Raw genomic sequence first — 16,246 nt, 5'->3', positions numbered from 1 at the left:
ATCTGAAGTATCTACAGTCAGTTTATCAACAGTAAATAAATATATAACTACTTATGATAATCTCCTATAAAATGAAGGCAACGTTTTAAATTATAGTGAAGATGTATTCGTTTCAGTTGCTTGTGTGTGTGCGCGTGCGCGTGTGTGTTGGAGGCGGGATGAGCCAATGGAAGAGTCGCACCGCTCGTCCATTGGATCAGACGCAAGACAAGACGCGCCCACCGAGCCTGAAAGACTTTTTCCCTCCGAGACAGGAGACATGAGATTCAGAGACACCTGTCAGGAGGACTACACATCCAGAAGCTGCGTGTGATGCAACTGGACGCTGCTGCGTGTTTGACCCATAGACTATAAGGTTTGACCATGGACTCTGCTGTCATCAGAGCGTCTCGGTGACCAAGCAGCGTAAAGTTATTCGGCTGCTTTCTTGTCTCTATTCGTGTTATTCCTCTTTAATTTTCTCCACAAGCCGCATGAGTTCGCCGCTGTTTCTAGGTCAGCTGGTCGGGGTTCCTTTAGAAATAATGCACCCCACCATGGAGAAAGACACGACTCACACCAAGATCTTTGTCGGCGGTTTGCCGTATCACACCAACGACGCTTCACTTCGGAAATATTTCGAGACTTTCGGGGAAATAGACGAGGCTGTGGTTATCACAGACAAACAGACGGGCAAGTCCAGAGGATACGGCTTTGTAAGTTAATTCAACTTCCCATGTTCTGGTAGAATAAACGAGTAGTTTAATACATGAACAGTGAGAGATTAGCTTTAATTAAGGTTTTATCAGTTGCTCTGGCTTTAATTGGATAGGCTGGATACACACTACATCGTGCCTGTAGCAGCCAGTAATGAGCTTGAAGAGACTTTATCTATATGGTTCATTGTATTTTCTTTATTATTGCCTTAGAGGCTGCACACTGCCACTTTGATACAGTATACCTAAGTGTGAGGAAACTCTGTATAGAGAGAGAGAGAGAGAGAGAGAGAGAGAGAGAGAGAGAGAGAGAGAGAGAGAGAGAGAGAGAGAGAGAGAGAGAGAGAGAGAGAGAGAGAACAGAGGTGTGACATGTCAGTTGGCTTTGCAAGATAAGGCTGCAGCAGTTTCACTTTGACTTCCTCCCATGCAGCCCCTCCCCCACCTACCATGATGTGTTTGGTTGTTTATGAGGGACTGTGAGCTTGTGTGTGTGATTGAACTGCCATGGAGCAGTTCAAATGATCTCTGTTTCTGCATAGCCAGTGAGCAAATCAGCTGAAGGGGACCAGAGTTGTTTTAGGACAGCATGCTCATTGCATGTGATTCCCTGCAGAAGCTTCTTGAACCTGGCCTGAGTCTGATGCCGAGAAACGAAAGCAAGCCAGGCAGTTTTACTTTCAGTATAAAGTGTGTGTGTGTGTGTGTGTGTGTGTGTGTGTGTGTGTGTGTGTGTGTGTGTGTGTGTGTGTGTGTGTGTGTGTGTGTGTGTGTGTGTGTGTGTGTGTGTGTGTGTGTGTGTGTGTGTGTGTGTGTGTGTGTGTGTGTGTGTGTGTGTGTGTGTGTGTGTGTGTGTGTGTGTGCACGTGTGTGCGTGTGCGTGTCAACCTTCACCCCCTCCCACTGCTATCTGCCCACTCCTCAACTAACTCCCTCGAGGTAGATCCCAGTATTTCATCCTTGGCAGCCCTCTATAAAAAAGGAGAGAAATCTGCCTCCTACATGAGCTCCATCGGAAGCATTAAAACTCACTGATGGCTGTCTTCATGCGGTGGAGTCAGTGTCTCTTCACACATTTAGCAAAACGATTGAATCATTTGAGGAGAGACAAGGACAGCAGGCCCTCCCCCCTCTGTTGCTTCATCATGCTTCATCAATCACTCCTTCAACACTCGACACAGAAGCTTTCACATATTTATCCCCAATGCTCTGACATCATCAACAGGTGACCATGGTGGACAGGGGAGCAGCAGAGCGGGTGTGTAAGGACGCGAACCCCATCATCGACGGCAGGAAGGCCAACGTGAACCTGGCGTACCTGGGAGCAAAGCCTCGCAGCGCACAGACCAGTAAGTGTTAGGTCACAGCCACACACTCAGGGTTTACAGTTATATCAGAAGGTTTGTCTGGATAACCAAATAACCACAAATGATAAAAAGAATAAGGCCGGTTATATTCTACCGGTTATATAACCCCGTTTGTTACTACTAAAGAAATCTTTTGAATTATGTCACACGTATGTTGTTTCACTTTAAAAAAGAGTTGTATTGTTGTCCTAACATCCATATAACCTTTGGTCTGCAGATACTTTAATCATCCACTACAATAGACATGAAAGTATCTTTGTTTTAAGGTCAACAGTACTGTATGTCAACTGACAAATGGTAAAGCTTACTACTGCATATTCTGGGTGCAGAATCTAAAGGAAATGTCTCCACATATTCTGTGCTTGCAACATTACCATATTATGGTGGAGGTCCAGTTGAGTTTCTGCTAATCTCTGCATGATGAAGAGAAGCACACGGCAAGCTGGAAGATAGTAGATACATCTCTAAACCGATGAATATGTCAGTGGGATAAAACACGCACAACCACTGGTATGCTTTCTTCAGCCAACTGTCTGTGCTCATTCCCACAATACCTCTCAGTGTTTACTTGATTAAATGCACAGCTTTCATGCCGCAGGGCTTTTTTAGTGTTAACCACCAGCACACACGCTTTGTGCTTCCCCCTCCGATGTCTCGCTGCACACCATACCTTGACGGCGGCTCTCCCTCGCCGCTGTGTTTCAAAGCTTGCTGGCTGAAATACCGTCAAACAAACATTGACAAACACAGGCGGCAACAATAACTGACTGTGTCCTTATTCTTGGGCTGCGACGCAACCCCCCGAGCCTGCAGCTGATGGGAGATGGCAGCGCTTGGTATTTTGTCATTCTGTGTGAGCGAATAGGAGAGGAAGAGAATAAGAAGAGCAGGAGGGGATGGGACTGTTAAGAACAAGAAAATAACAGCGTCACTGTCTCCTCTTTGTGCTGGCGAAGAAATTAAATGTGCATTTGGATATATATACATTTGAACAAAAGAAAGGGTGCTGATGAAGTCATGGCTGTACAGTGAAAGGAGATGTAAGAAAGGATAGCTGGAGGAATGTTGACAAGAAGTCAGAGGAGGAGGAGGAGGATACATTTCTCCTTTCTTACTCAGCTTCATCTGATTCCCGGTGAACTCTGGAGGCAGCGAGGTCACAGATGTTTGTGTTCAATGGAGCGCTTTATTATTTCGTATCGAGCTTGTGTGTATACTGAGGGAATAACAGATACCTCCGGATGCATGCTAACATCTGACACATCTGTCCTCGTCTGCCCGTCTCTCTTTATGCAGCCGGTAGCTGAAATATCCATCCTCACCGCTGCCTCTCTTTCTTCTTTGTCTGCAGGTCTCTCTGTTGGAGTTCAGCAAGTCCATCCTACGTGGGCTCAGAGGCAATATGGGTAAGACGGAGAAGAATCAATAGCTCTATTTCCATCTCTCTTTCTTTCTCTCACACCTGCCTCCTCCTCCTCAACATCTCACTCCTCCGTCCTTGACATTTGTAAGCACTTGATGCTGTTCTCCACCCGGGGTTATGGTGGTTATTGCCACGTATGTGTAAAGAAAGAAAAGAAGGCATCACATACAACACAAATGATGTGTGTTCAGATGTGCTCAGCCCTGCACACATATCTGTACCTTTTCTACACGTTTTGATTTGTCTTCTGTCGTCTCCCTCTCTCTTTCTGGGCCATTAAACACACAAGAAGCTCAATTCTGAATGTGTGTCATGCATGACTTGGGCTTTACTGAGGCAACACGCCATTTAGTCTAACTTCCCTACATCCGTTCTCTCTTTCTTATCACACACGCATGCACTGCTCCCATTACCTATTTTCTCCTGATGTTCGTGCATACAGAGAAATTATATTATAACTATTTAATGTTTCTGGGGATGTCAGCCAGATATCCCACAAGAGGTTGAAAGCTTAATTCATATTTCTGCATTACAGATGAACGCTTTATAAATGTAACTACATGAGACACAGGGAGACACAGGGTGACAAGGACACGGAAAGAACTGTGGTTGGTTTCTCTTGATGCCTATGGAGAAGGCTGTTTGTGAAGACTATGTTTAGGAATTTGAAGAAAGACTGAGTTATCTTCTGCTTCTTATTAACACATGGCAAACTCAGATATGTTCATTGCACATCACTGTCGAATAGGAGTTTTTGACCTTTAGAATCCAACAGTGTAGGATAAGGGCACATGAAAGGGGACGCAGGATGAGCAGGAAAAAGTTTGATTAAAACAACTATATTATACTACCTTTAATGTTCAAAAGGGTCTTTTTTTGTTCATACTGTGTGCTATGGGCTCTTTTCACCCTCTGTCTGAAACCAGAGCCCAGTCTGCTCTGATTGGTTGGATGGCTCTGTTGTGATTGGTCAACCGTTTAGAGATATACAGCCACTTACGTACAATGTGTTTGAGCGCTAGCCAATAGAAGGGCAAGTGTTACGTCGTGATGTCAATATGATACGTAAGTAAACAAAGGAGTCCAATAGAGGTGTTTCAGGCAGGGGGAGTGTGTGTTAGAGAAACCTTTGGGATGTTAGCCTTTGCAGACCATTTAGACAAAAATAATAATCATAATGAAGGTTCTGTCAGTGTTCCTAATGTACTTGAACAGAGGCTTTAGGTGGCCTTCTCAGAAACTAGCCTTGTCCTGAAAACTTCTTGTTATCCACATGTTTACAGGAAGACGGACGTTCTGCCTCCTCATCCAGAGTCCCTGGGTTTCAGTGTCAACTCAAAAACAAAAAGCCTCATTGAGTCACTTCCTAATAATAACAGGATGATTCATTTCAAGGGCTGTTACACTGTAGGTCGAACCCCTAGAACACATACTGAGGCGTGACTCAGATATTCAGTGTTGTTGTTTAGGTTATCTTAGACGAGGTTATTGTGAAATGAAATATCTGCTCTCTGGGGAGAAGAGAGGTTTTCACACTGACTTTCTGCAGGATGACAAGTTCTGACGCTGCGGCCACACAGAAGTCCATTTAAAAACCTCAACTGTTCTGAGTGCTATTAATATTGCAGTCCTCAATGTCTGAATGAGTGATGAGGGAATTGAGGCTGACCCAGATGAGTCTATGAATGAGTGATGACGGGTTGATTGAAAGTCTCCTACGGTGACATCGGAACCAAAGGGAGTTTTAATCTCTGCTTCAGAGAAGAGTCACAGCTTTGACACTGGAACAAAAGAGGCGGAAACATCACCTGGCACACAAACAAACAAACACACCCTTCAGGCAAACACACACAGGAGGTGGCACTTTGCTTATCAGAGTGGAAACATCTGCAAATTGAAGCATTAAGATGTTTGTAACAGATTTGTAGGGTGTTTCTTTGTATAGGATTTGGTGTGTTTTGCATTTTAACAATTACAAAATTGATGATTCGTGCATTAGTCAAAGAATACATTTAACTAATGTTTGGGTTTGCACTTTGTGAAGTGACTTATATTGGAGAGAATGTGATTGATAAAGTGTTGTGGATGATTTTTACCTTCACGCAACAGTTAAATAAGAAAGTCACTGCTTTCCTTTAAATGTAAGTTTCAATAAGAATTATTGACAACTTTATAAAACTTTCATTTTCATTTTGTATTAAAATCAATGTTTCAATTACACTACCATACATTGAGGTCATCATCAATCCTGTTTCCGAACCTAGAACAAAAATGCACAGAGATACTCGATTCAAAAAGATTTAAAATAGAGAAAATAAGCAAATCCGAAACATACACAGGGAAATCATTACAAATAAATTCCTTTGCAAAAATAATGCACTGAAGATATATGGATGTAACTTAGGTCAGTTGGTTTTGTCGTGTTTTTGGATTAAAGTTTTATGTAGAAGAAGAAGCGATACCAGTTTTGCAACAACTATAACCTCCCACAAGGTCCCACACAGCTGCAAGGTGTTTTGGGCTTTCAGTGAAAAGCAGATTAATTTCAGATCAACAGGAAACTCTCACAACCTTAATATGTCACTCTATGGTTTAATTACTTTAGATTATAAAGTAGACCGAAACTCTTAAAGGGTTAAATAAGACACACATCCGGTCAAATCCTTTATATTTTCCATTATGCAAAGGGTGCATCTGTCCAGCTCAGATCCCTCTGCTCCGAGGCTTGTGTCTTTGACATGATCAGTATGACTGCAGTCACATTCCGACATTTCTTGGGCAAGTCAAGGACTTTTATTTTAAGAACAAGCTTTAACTTATGATTTGAACAGGCCTGTGCTGCGGACGAAGAACAGGAGTCTTTTCTGTCCATCACAAAATTACAGGGATGTAGGTGTAGCAATCAAAGGTTTTCCTTCAAGATACAGATTAATTTAAACTGTTTATACTACGCACACTATTGTTTTTAAAGTGACACCATTTGTTGTGGTGGATATGGTCGCACTTGCTTTACATTCAATCACATAAAAATATGGTTACATTTTGCTAACAGCAGGTTAGCAAACCCCCTCCCCCCCACTCCCATTGCTCCCCGGGCGCTGTACAATAGCTGCCCACTCAGGCCCGGTTCTACGGGGGTGCATAAGGGTGCATTGCACCCTCAGTTGAGTCGTTATGCACCCTCATTTGAAAAACGAAAAGTGGAAAAAAAAAAATATTAAAAGTGAAAAATATTACATATATAATAACAATAATAATAATTGTAGTAATAATAAGAAGAATAAGAAGAATATAGTCAATGATGGACATCAGAAAATGGTTAAAACAACCAGCCCTTATCGCCAGCAGTAACACTGCATCTACTGCAGGTAATAACAGTTCAGATCATGGGGACATTACGTTACCCGCGGCCACTGTCGTGGACACTAACGCCCGACTCGCCAGCTTTGCCCGCCTCGCACGGAGGCGGAGCAGCCGCAGCCGTCTTCATTGCCCCAAACACCGCCAACCCTCGGCGGCACGCATTTGCCAGAGGGCCTCGGCAAAACAGAGCCTGCCCAGGTATATTTAAAAAAGTACCCAACTCGCCTGTACAGTGGGGCAAGTCACTCATTTTGCAGCTCACGGTTTCAAAACAGAGATTGGCTGGAATATTCATGTAAAAACGATGCCATCTTCTGCTATGCATGTAGACATTTCAGTTCAAGTACGTCAGATGCCTTCACCACAACTGTACCAGAGTACCAACCGCTGTCTCCTGGTACTCATCTGAGTAACTCACTCACTAAAAACGAAATACTATATGACAGTAAAACAAGAATACAGTTTAAAAGGGGAATGATTTGTAAAATATCCATAAAGAAAAAGTAAATCTGTTTACAGTTCTGTTTCATATAGGTGTTGAGAGATGTATCCATAGATCTCTTCATTTTGCTCTCAAAATGCACCAGATTGATGCTTTTAACTTCAATATTTAAAAAAAATCTTCCCGGGGGAGCATGCCCCCGGACCCCCCTAGAGGAGGTGAGGTCCCCACATATAAAAATAGCACTTTACCCCTGCACACTTTCTAATCTCAGATGCACCCTGAGTCATTTTGTTCTGGAACCGGGCCTATGCCCACTGCTCCTAGTACTACACTCCTGGTACTAGGATGGGTTAAAAGCAGAGGCCAAATATCACTGTGTGCTGTGTGCTCTGCATGTGTGACCATTAAAGAGGGCTTTCATCCCTCCGATTCTATCTATCTATCTATCTAGGTTGTTGGTTTTTATTGTCCTAACACATAAACACAGCATATAAACATTTGTAAAATACATGATTCAGATGTAGAATCACTTGCTAGATTCAACACTACACCTCTAAAAGTCTCTAATTAACACATGTTGTATAATCTTGATAAATAGTTTATTACTTTTGGAAAGAGCCAGGATAGCTGTTTTCCTCTGAGTCAAGCTCTTTTAATAGGCTAAGCTCTAGCTTCAGAATAGACAGAAATGGTGTTGTATGTCAAAGTTTTTCTTAAAATCTCCATACTTGATCCATCTATAACTCATAATATCTCTGCAGGTCTTTTGTTCCCTTTTCTCCTTCTCCTCCCGGGGGCTTCAGGGTCTGACACTCACATAATTAAACAGCAAACAAAAACAAACTCAAACAAAGCACAGCTCTGTCTGCTGCTCCTGCGTATTTGCTTTAAGTTTTAAGAGGACAGAGGACGGGTTGACGCCAAATGTGGCTTTGAGGTTCAGCTGAATGGTGAGGGAGGAGGGGGAGATGTTCTCTTATGGGGGAGGGTTTGTGTGTGTGTGTGTGTGGGGGGGTGCATCTGTCGCCCATGGCTGCCTGCTGTCTGCCTTTAGCACCCAACGTCGCTGTTTGGCAGAAGTGAAATTACATTTCCTCTTTAACATTCTGGTGTTTATTATTTTGAGAGACAGAAAGGAGATGGGTTTGCGGTTTAAGGTGGGGGGCGGCAGAACTTCCTGTTGAAGCAGTGGGAGGAGGGGGGAGACAGACTAACAGCACACCTGTGCCCGGGCGTGGTTTTGTCTGGGTGCAGTGAAGCTTTAGGGCCGGCGGTAGACGTGACGCTGGAGCGTCACGTCACGTCATGTCCTGGAAACATTTTCCTCAGTCTTTTTGAGGAAACAGAAAACATGTCGACTGCTTTCACACCCCCCCGACCGTTTACTCTCGACAGTACGTCTCTGACTATTTCCTCTCTTCCTCTTCGGCTGCCTTCCTCCCCCTCTAAATTATCTCTCTGTCTCAGCCTGAAGTTATCACTCTTATCTGTCTGTCGAGGGGGTTCAGGTTGACAGTGAATCCTCCGGTGGATATTTCTCTTATCCGGGGACCCAATTAGGAGAGGCACTTTTGTCGCATGAAAGCCTAATTTGAAGAACATGAAAAAATATCTTGTTTGATGCTTTTCGTAGCACAGAAAGCTCCCATTTTGTTCAGTTGTCTGGTAAAAGATAACAAACATTTTGATCTATATTCAAAATGTAGTATTTTGTTGGCGCCGTGAACTGATAATAGGCATGAAAATATACAAATCTAGACTAATGCCAACCTTTAATGAGCTGGCTAACTCAACACTTGATTTACACATCATTTACCTGCAGGTGCTTCACAGTAAAAACCTCTAAACAGCTTGTAATGTGTAAGCATGTGGCATGCAGTAAATAGACACGTCATAAATGGTTTATTCACACATTATAATCTAGTTGTAGGCAGAAATAAGGGTGCTATTTCATGTATTTGGCAACCATTAAAACACCTGGATAAATCATTAATAAATCCATGATAACAGTATGGATAGAAACACCTAATTGTGTATGTAGTATATGTATTCATAATTAAATTACAATAAAGAATAAATATGATGTATTTCGTGCTGGATATATGTTGAATGAAGACAACCAGTATATTGTCTAATTATAGTTAACTATTATACAAGTTACAGGTGCTTTTTTAGTAAGAGCTTGACAAGTAGACTAATGTGTGTCGTTATAACTGCATAAAGCTACATTATAGTGTATCAGAAACCATTTCAATATTCATAATGTTGTAAATTCTTAATAAAGGTTAGTTCAAGTTTAAATTAACTGAGGTTATAATTGTTGTTTAGTTTCTTGTTATAGGATCAGCAGATCATTTGAAATGCTTGCTGGATTTGAACAAGTGAAAGTAAGTTTTGAAAACACATATTTATTTGTAGATTTGACACTCTGAGCACATACCATCTTAAGCATATTAATATTAGCTTTACCCACACTGCCTTGATAAGATTTGGTAAATAAGTCATATTTCCTCTACCCCACGCAGCGCTGTTTGTATTAATATGTTAATTCAGATGTCATTTTGCTTGCTGACATGAGGGCTGAGTGTCCAGCGCTGATGTTGGCATTTCTATCTCTCACTCTCCCTCCAGCTGTGTGTGTGGGTTTATGGAGAGAGGACGAAGGGTCATGTGTGTGTGTCTCCATGAATGTCTGTTTGTCTCTTTGACTGACTCACCCTCCTCACATCTCTGATCTGAACTATTAAAAGCGTGGCTGTCCTGAGGCATGAGGGATATGATGGGTGATCCTCTCAGCATCTCTCCCTCCCGCTCACTCCTCACCCAATGAGTCCCGACCTCGACCCCGTTTTTAATTTTTATTCAGTACATTCTTTCTCTGTTATCCCCGCCGCCTTGATTTGAGGAAGGTCTGTGAGGGGGAGTGCAGAGGAAGCCGGGTGTGAGGGAGTAAACCTGGAGAGGGGAGTCAGTGGAGGTTATTTTGCTCTCATGGGTCTGTTAGTGAGCTAAACCCATACAGCTGCGCCAATTAGCCCTGCTGTGCCTGACCCCCCCCCCACACACACACACACACACACACACACACACACACACACACACACACACACACACACACACACACACACACATACACATTCACATCCTTGTAAGCTGCTTAACCGACTACACAAAACTCATTAAGTGTTGTTTCTCTCAGACTTGCATGTTCACTTTTGCTGCATGGGTGCTTTGTAATTATTATTAATTGCAGGTCTCCCTTGAAAAAGAGATCTATGATCTCAATGGGACCAATCTGGTTAAATAAAGGTTTGAAATGAAATGAAATGAAATTGATGTGAATGTGTGCGTGCATGTTTGTCTACACCCCTGCTTACGTGTATACTGTATACATGTATGTTTGATAGCCAGCAATGATGCCAGGCATGGGGAGGGGAAATGTGAGGCGCAGCTCCCTCTCTCGTACGATGCCACTGTCACATTAAATCTGTCAGGAAGTGCAGCACAGCCATGGGAATGACGCTGCACTTCTGCTGCGGGAGAGACTGACGGAGCTGGAGAGGGGATTCACAGGGGTCACATGGGTCATGGGGGGGGGGCGACGTTAACTTCAGCTGGGCTTTGACTTAATATGATGTTGTGTGTCGTTAGTCTTCAGGTTTAACGCTCCGTCAATGTACTGCTTTCGTGCTGCTTCCCTTTATAGTCTTGAAAACCAATTTTCTCAGTCAGATTCTTACTCTTACTGTCTGATGTTTTTCAAACAAAAGAAATGGCAGCAACTTAAAGCAGTTTTTGGTTTGGTAAAACAAGAGATATCTGTTTTTCCCCAATGTTTATCTGTGGGGTTTTTTCATTGGTTAAAGTGGGACAGGGCTCAGTTGGTAAAAGTTGCTGTTAGCATATTTTTGTGCAGCATTCAGAGCAACATTAGAAACGGAATGTGATGACAGTTGTTGTGGGGATGTTTGTTTATGTTACCAGGACCCTGTCAACCCCCTCCCTGCCTGCACGCCGCTAGTGTTTTCAGATTTAAGGCCGTACCAAAATCTAGATTGTAGAAGGAGCGTGACACAACAACTCCCACTGAGCTCTAAACATTATACATCATAAATATGTATAACAGCAGGATACATCTAGTTTTTAGTCTTTATCTTCCATTGGTCGTACATTAGAGGGGTATTGGCTTCTTTCTGAACTTTGGCAAGAAATCAAGTAAAAGTATTTCCTAAAATCTGTTTATTTGATTTTTCCTTTCAGTGGGAAATAAAGACAAAATCCAGACAATCTTTATTTGAAATGTATTTTAAGTCCTAAAAGGTTTACAAAATGTAAACTGTATCAAAATAACTGTGTGGGAATAACAGTGAAACACAAACACCGAGCCTAAAATCAACTTAAAACAGTTAAATCAAATGAAGTATTATTTAGTTTGACTTTTATAAGAGCCGATACATAGATTATTTTTTCAGGTAGACATTCAAGTTAATCAAGGATCATTCTGGGGGAATTCAGGATCCTCAGATGGACTCAGTAGAGTTAAATGTAGGCGTTAAAGGTGGGGTAGGTAAGTTTCAGAAACCGGCTCGAGATACACTTTTTGTTATATTCCATGGAATGCTCTTAACATCCCGATAGCAATGAATATCTTAAGTGCTTTGACAAAAAATCCATAAAAATATTTCATCTGTAGAAGCCGTAATACTGTAAAAAGTACAACCAATCCGTTTAGCCGGCCCGGGTAAACGGATTGGATGGCCTACCTGCCTGTCAGCCTTCCATCGGGGCACAAACTTATCTCGTGCCCTCATTGGTCATGTGCGCGTTCGTGTGTGTTGGAGGAGGGGCTCTATAAGGAAGTGGCAGATTTTCTCCGGTTGTGTATTTTCAAATTCTAGCGATCTCGAGCCGGTTTCTCAAACTTACCTGCCCCACCTTTAAGTAAGGCAAAATGTTTCGGACAATGTTTGCAGGCATACTGTACATACTGGTGTGTGCCTGTGTGTGTTGTGTCCACAGCAGAGTGAGTGTGAAGTCCCTCTATTTGTTGTGTAAGCATCTGATCCCTGCTCTGGCTCTGTTTGTGGGTAAGCATCAGCAGCAGCTCTGACTTCAGACTCAGTGACAAGGTTACTGTCAGGGTAACGGCTTTGTCTTTAGGGGCAGATCACGGGAGCGAAAGTGTTAAAGTCTGTCATGTTCGGTTGTTTTTACTTAAGCAGAATAACCCAGTTCCTCTGATATTATCGCTGTTGCTCTTGCCAGATGTAAGTGAGGCAGCTCAGGTTAAGTGGGCAGCCTCAGGCAAGGGCTTGAGTGAATACAGGAGGACAGTGGAGAACATTTTCTCTCATTACTGCCGTGGCTCAGAGTATCAACACTCTCTTACACTACATTTGGTGTGTGTGTGTGTGTGTGTGTGTGTGTGTGTGTGTGTGTGTGTGTGTGTGTGTGTGTGTGTGTGTGTGTGTGTGTGTGTGTGTGTGTGTGTGTGTGTGTGTGTGTGTGTGTGTGTGTGTGTGTGTGTGTGTGTGTGTGTGTGTGTGTGTGTGTGTGTGTGTGTGTGTGTGTGTGTGTGTGTGTGTGTGTGTGTGTGTGTGTGTGTGTGTGTGTGTGTGTGTGTGTGCAGGCAATACAATTCAGAAATGACGTTTTAGATGTCAAATTTAGAAATACAACATTGTGATTTAAGTTCTCTCTTCTATTGAGCGTTTTTGATTGGGTGATATTTTATTTGGGACAAATCGTTTGAGTATTTCTCAGAAAGTGTGCTAATTAAGCTTAAACACAAGGGAGAAGGTCTATTTTCAGGCAACAGTGCTGATAATTGCTCTTAAAGGAGGAAGAGGACTCAAGCTTTTTAATCTTGGGATACAATTAGTGAAGAAACTACAGTGTGTTTGTTCATGTTGAAACGTGCAGCTGCTGGCTTTGATTGTTTGTCTGTCTCTGATTACTGTTGTTTAACTGACACTTAATAATCTGAAGATCTCACACCATACAACGTTTTGAACACACATTATCCATATTTTGCAGCGTTGTCATCGGATATTCAGACACAGATTTGGATGTGTCAGTCCTCTGTAATTTCTTCCATTTTTTGATGAACATGTGTTTTTCAAATTTTTTGCAAACATGTACAAATATGAAAATGTCATATAAACAAAAACACATTAAGAGCTCTATTGTCATTGGCTTAACGATAAAACTGTAGTTGCTTCTTCAGTCAGGAGCCACCATAGACTGATTATTAAGATGAGACAAACTAAGATTTATAGTCTTTGGGTGCCACCAAATAATTTAGAGATTAAACAGTATAAAAGTACCAATATATAAAATATAGATACCAGTATTACATGTTATATATTGCAAATGCTTCTTTAGATAGACCTGCCATAAAACACAAGCTGTTAATTTTACAATTACAGTACACTAGACGAAAAATTTTATTTGAGAAACTGGAACATGACATTTTTGTTGTCTTTACACAGAAATTAAACGAGAAGAAAATGGAATTATGTTTCTATTTTTACAACCAAAAGCACAACATTTTTTCTTTTTTTAGTACATAAGAAACAAAAAAAATTAGACAACAGTAATTACTTACAAAATATTCAAAATGCAGAATACAATTGTGATTCTATTATTATTGATGGCTTTGAATGTTCTGTTTCTCCACCAATTGACTGATGATGTCCTCTGTGTCCAGGCTGGCCCAGCAGTACATGTACCCCCAGGCCTTCCTGCAGCCCAGCCTGCTGCTGCAGTCCCAGCTCGGCCCCTCAGCAGCGCTCGCCTCCCCCTACCTGGACTACAGCTCCGCCTACAGCCACTACACCCACCCCGGGCTGGAGCAGTACCCCTACGCCGCCTCACCCTCGCCCTCCGCCGGCTTCCTCAGCTACAGCTTCTCCCCCGGCACGTCGGCGCCCACTCTCACCGCGTCCCCGACCCCTCCGACCGCTATGCATCCTTCCCTGGCTGCACTCAGCGCCATGTCTGGCCCCCCGCAGGCCTTCCTGCACTACCCCCTGCACCAGCCCGACCGCATGCAGTGAGCGACCCTCAGCTGCGGGACTGATGATTCAAAGCAGCGTGACTGTTGACCTGTGACTTCATCTTCATCTTCAGGATGAGACTGGATAACCAGGGAGAGAGTGTGACGTAATCAAAAGGGCTTTAAGAAAACACTCTCATTCCTGTCTTTTTATATATATATTATTATTATTATTGTTGTAATAGTTGATGAAAATGTTCCGATGCTACTGTCATGAGCATACGATCTGAATGTTTTTCATACGTGGCAGACGTCAGGGACTGGAATAAGACGTTCTTACTGCTGCTGTTGGAGGCAGGCCGACTGCTGGAGAGCGGACATGTAAAGACAAAGAGAAATATGTCTGTTTGACATGATGCTGCGGCTGCAGTTTCTCCAAAGGTACTGAACTGAATGCTGGATATTAGCCAAGCTGAGTTCCTCTTTCAGAAACAAAGGTCCAATGACCTCCTCTGCAAGGTTACCTTTCTGTCTACGGCCTTAAAGATCTCCCCCTATCTCTCTCCACGTGGTTCACTTTGTGTTTGTCATTCTGATTAGTCTCTCATCTCAAATGAACAAAATGTTTATTATGCTCCCTTTTGTCCCTTTCATCTACCGCTGGCAAGTCATTTCATGGTGATAATCATAGTTTAACAGAATATGCAATTATGATGATAAAGGATGAGCATTAATAAGGTAGACAACACTGATATTTTGTTTTTATATCGCTAGATATCACTGAGAGAAGGTCTTTGTTAACACTCTAAAGTCATTTCATTATGTTTCAGCAGCAGCTTATTAGCCTATTTGGAGCAGCAGTGTCTTGATTTGGTCTATGGGGACTGTTCGGTTTAATGATACTTAGATGACACAGTTGTCAATACATATCACGTGTTTGGATGTAGGTGATGTTTTTACTGAATGTGTGTGAGTGTATTTGGTGTCTCTGTGTGTGAGTTGAGTGAGAGAGAAATGGAGCGATGCCGTATATGCCAGTGTCAGGACCGAGCTCCTTTTCCAGCCCATTGTACTGCTCAGAGTTGTTTCTTTGTTTTGTTTTTTCCATCTGCAGAAAACAAGACAGTCGTGCAGTGATGATACTGAGTCTCACGGTGCTGCGGCGCCACCTTAGTATAAACCAAGCCATACATCACATTTTAAACAAATATGCAAAATAAAATGAATATTCGTAATAAGACTTTTTTAATTGTGGTTCAATTACAGTTATTGTGGTTACAAATGTAATGCTGCATGATACTACCAAGAACTTTTAGGGTCACACGTGAGTCATATAAGATATTTTGTCTATCATTGAGATACTCTACAAAAACGGACTCGAATAAGTTTGGAGATGAGGATCACATTGATTTTAGGAATAGTTTAACATTTAGGGAAACACACTAAGAAGATGATTAGCTCACTAATTAACACATTACATTTATTTATTTTAAACAAAGAAGAAAAACACTTGTTTTAAGGTTACCTTTACTTGTTGGGTAACGGTTTAGAAATTGTCTTGCAGCCCCCGTAAGGCAAGGCAAGGCAAGTTTATTTATATAGCACCTTTCAACACAAGGCAATTCAAAGTGTTTTATGAAAAATGAAAGATATTAAGAAAATGGCATTTAAAATCAGTCATTAAAAAGAAAAGATAACAAAATAAATATTAAATGAAAAAATACATGGGTAAAAGTTACAGTGCAGTCTAAGATATGAATAGTTCAATTAAAAGCAGCGACAAAAAGAAAAGTCTTCAGCCTGGATTTAAAACAGTGGATTGTTGTTTTGACACTTTTGTGTTTGTAACGATTAAATTAACAAAATCTAAAGTAAGGTTTTAATTACTGAGCTTTAGAGGCTGATATTGTGACATTTAAGCCAAGCTGTTTCCTCTGTTTCCAGTTTTGCTTAATT

The 16,246-nt window shown here is 41.9% G+C and overlaps 1 protein-coding gene across 1 annotated transcript; it reads left to right on the top strand.

Annotated features, from left to right (window-relative positions):
- Positions 1-241: 241 nt before the first annotated feature.
- Positions 242-15,530, top strand: rbm38 (RNA binding motif protein 38). Its single transcript, XM_034087101.2, has 4 exons — positions 242-695; positions 1,921-2,044; positions 3,414-3,468; positions 14,003-15,530. The coding sequence occupies exons 1-4, from the start codon at positions 474-476 to the stop codon at positions 14,349-14,351; spliced, it is 750 nt and encodes a 249-aa protein (XP_033942992.1). The 5' UTR covers positions 242-473; the 3' UTR covers positions 14,352-15,530.
- The last annotated feature ends 716 nt before the right edge of the window (positions 15,531-16,246 follow it).

Source organism: Pseudochaenichthys georgianus, chromosome 7 (assembly GCF_902827115.2).
Source record: "Pseudochaenichthys georgianus chromosome 7, fPseGeo1.2, whole genome shotgun sequence".
Classification (NCBI taxonomy): Eukaryota; Metazoa; Chordata; class Actinopteri; order Perciformes; family Channichthyidae; genus Pseudochaenichthys; species Pseudochaenichthys georgianus.
Note: the sequence above shows the minus strand (reverse complement) of the source record. Positions and strands in the feature narration are given on the sequence as shown.

Bases quoted from the DNA above. Each gene is read 5' to 3' on its own strand.
- rbm38 (XM_034087101.2), top strand. From the start codon at position 474: ATGAGTTCGCCGCTGTTTCTAGGTCAGCTGGTCGGGGTTCCTTTAGAA. The intron at 696-1,920 runs GTAAGTTAATTC...CATCATCAACAG, and splicing joins AGTCCAGAGGATACGGCTTT to GTGACCATGGTGGACAGGGG. The intron at 2,045-3,413 runs GTAAGTGTTAGG...CTTTGTCTGCAG, and splicing joins GCCTCGCAGCGCACAGACCA to GTCTCTCTGTTGGAGTTCAG.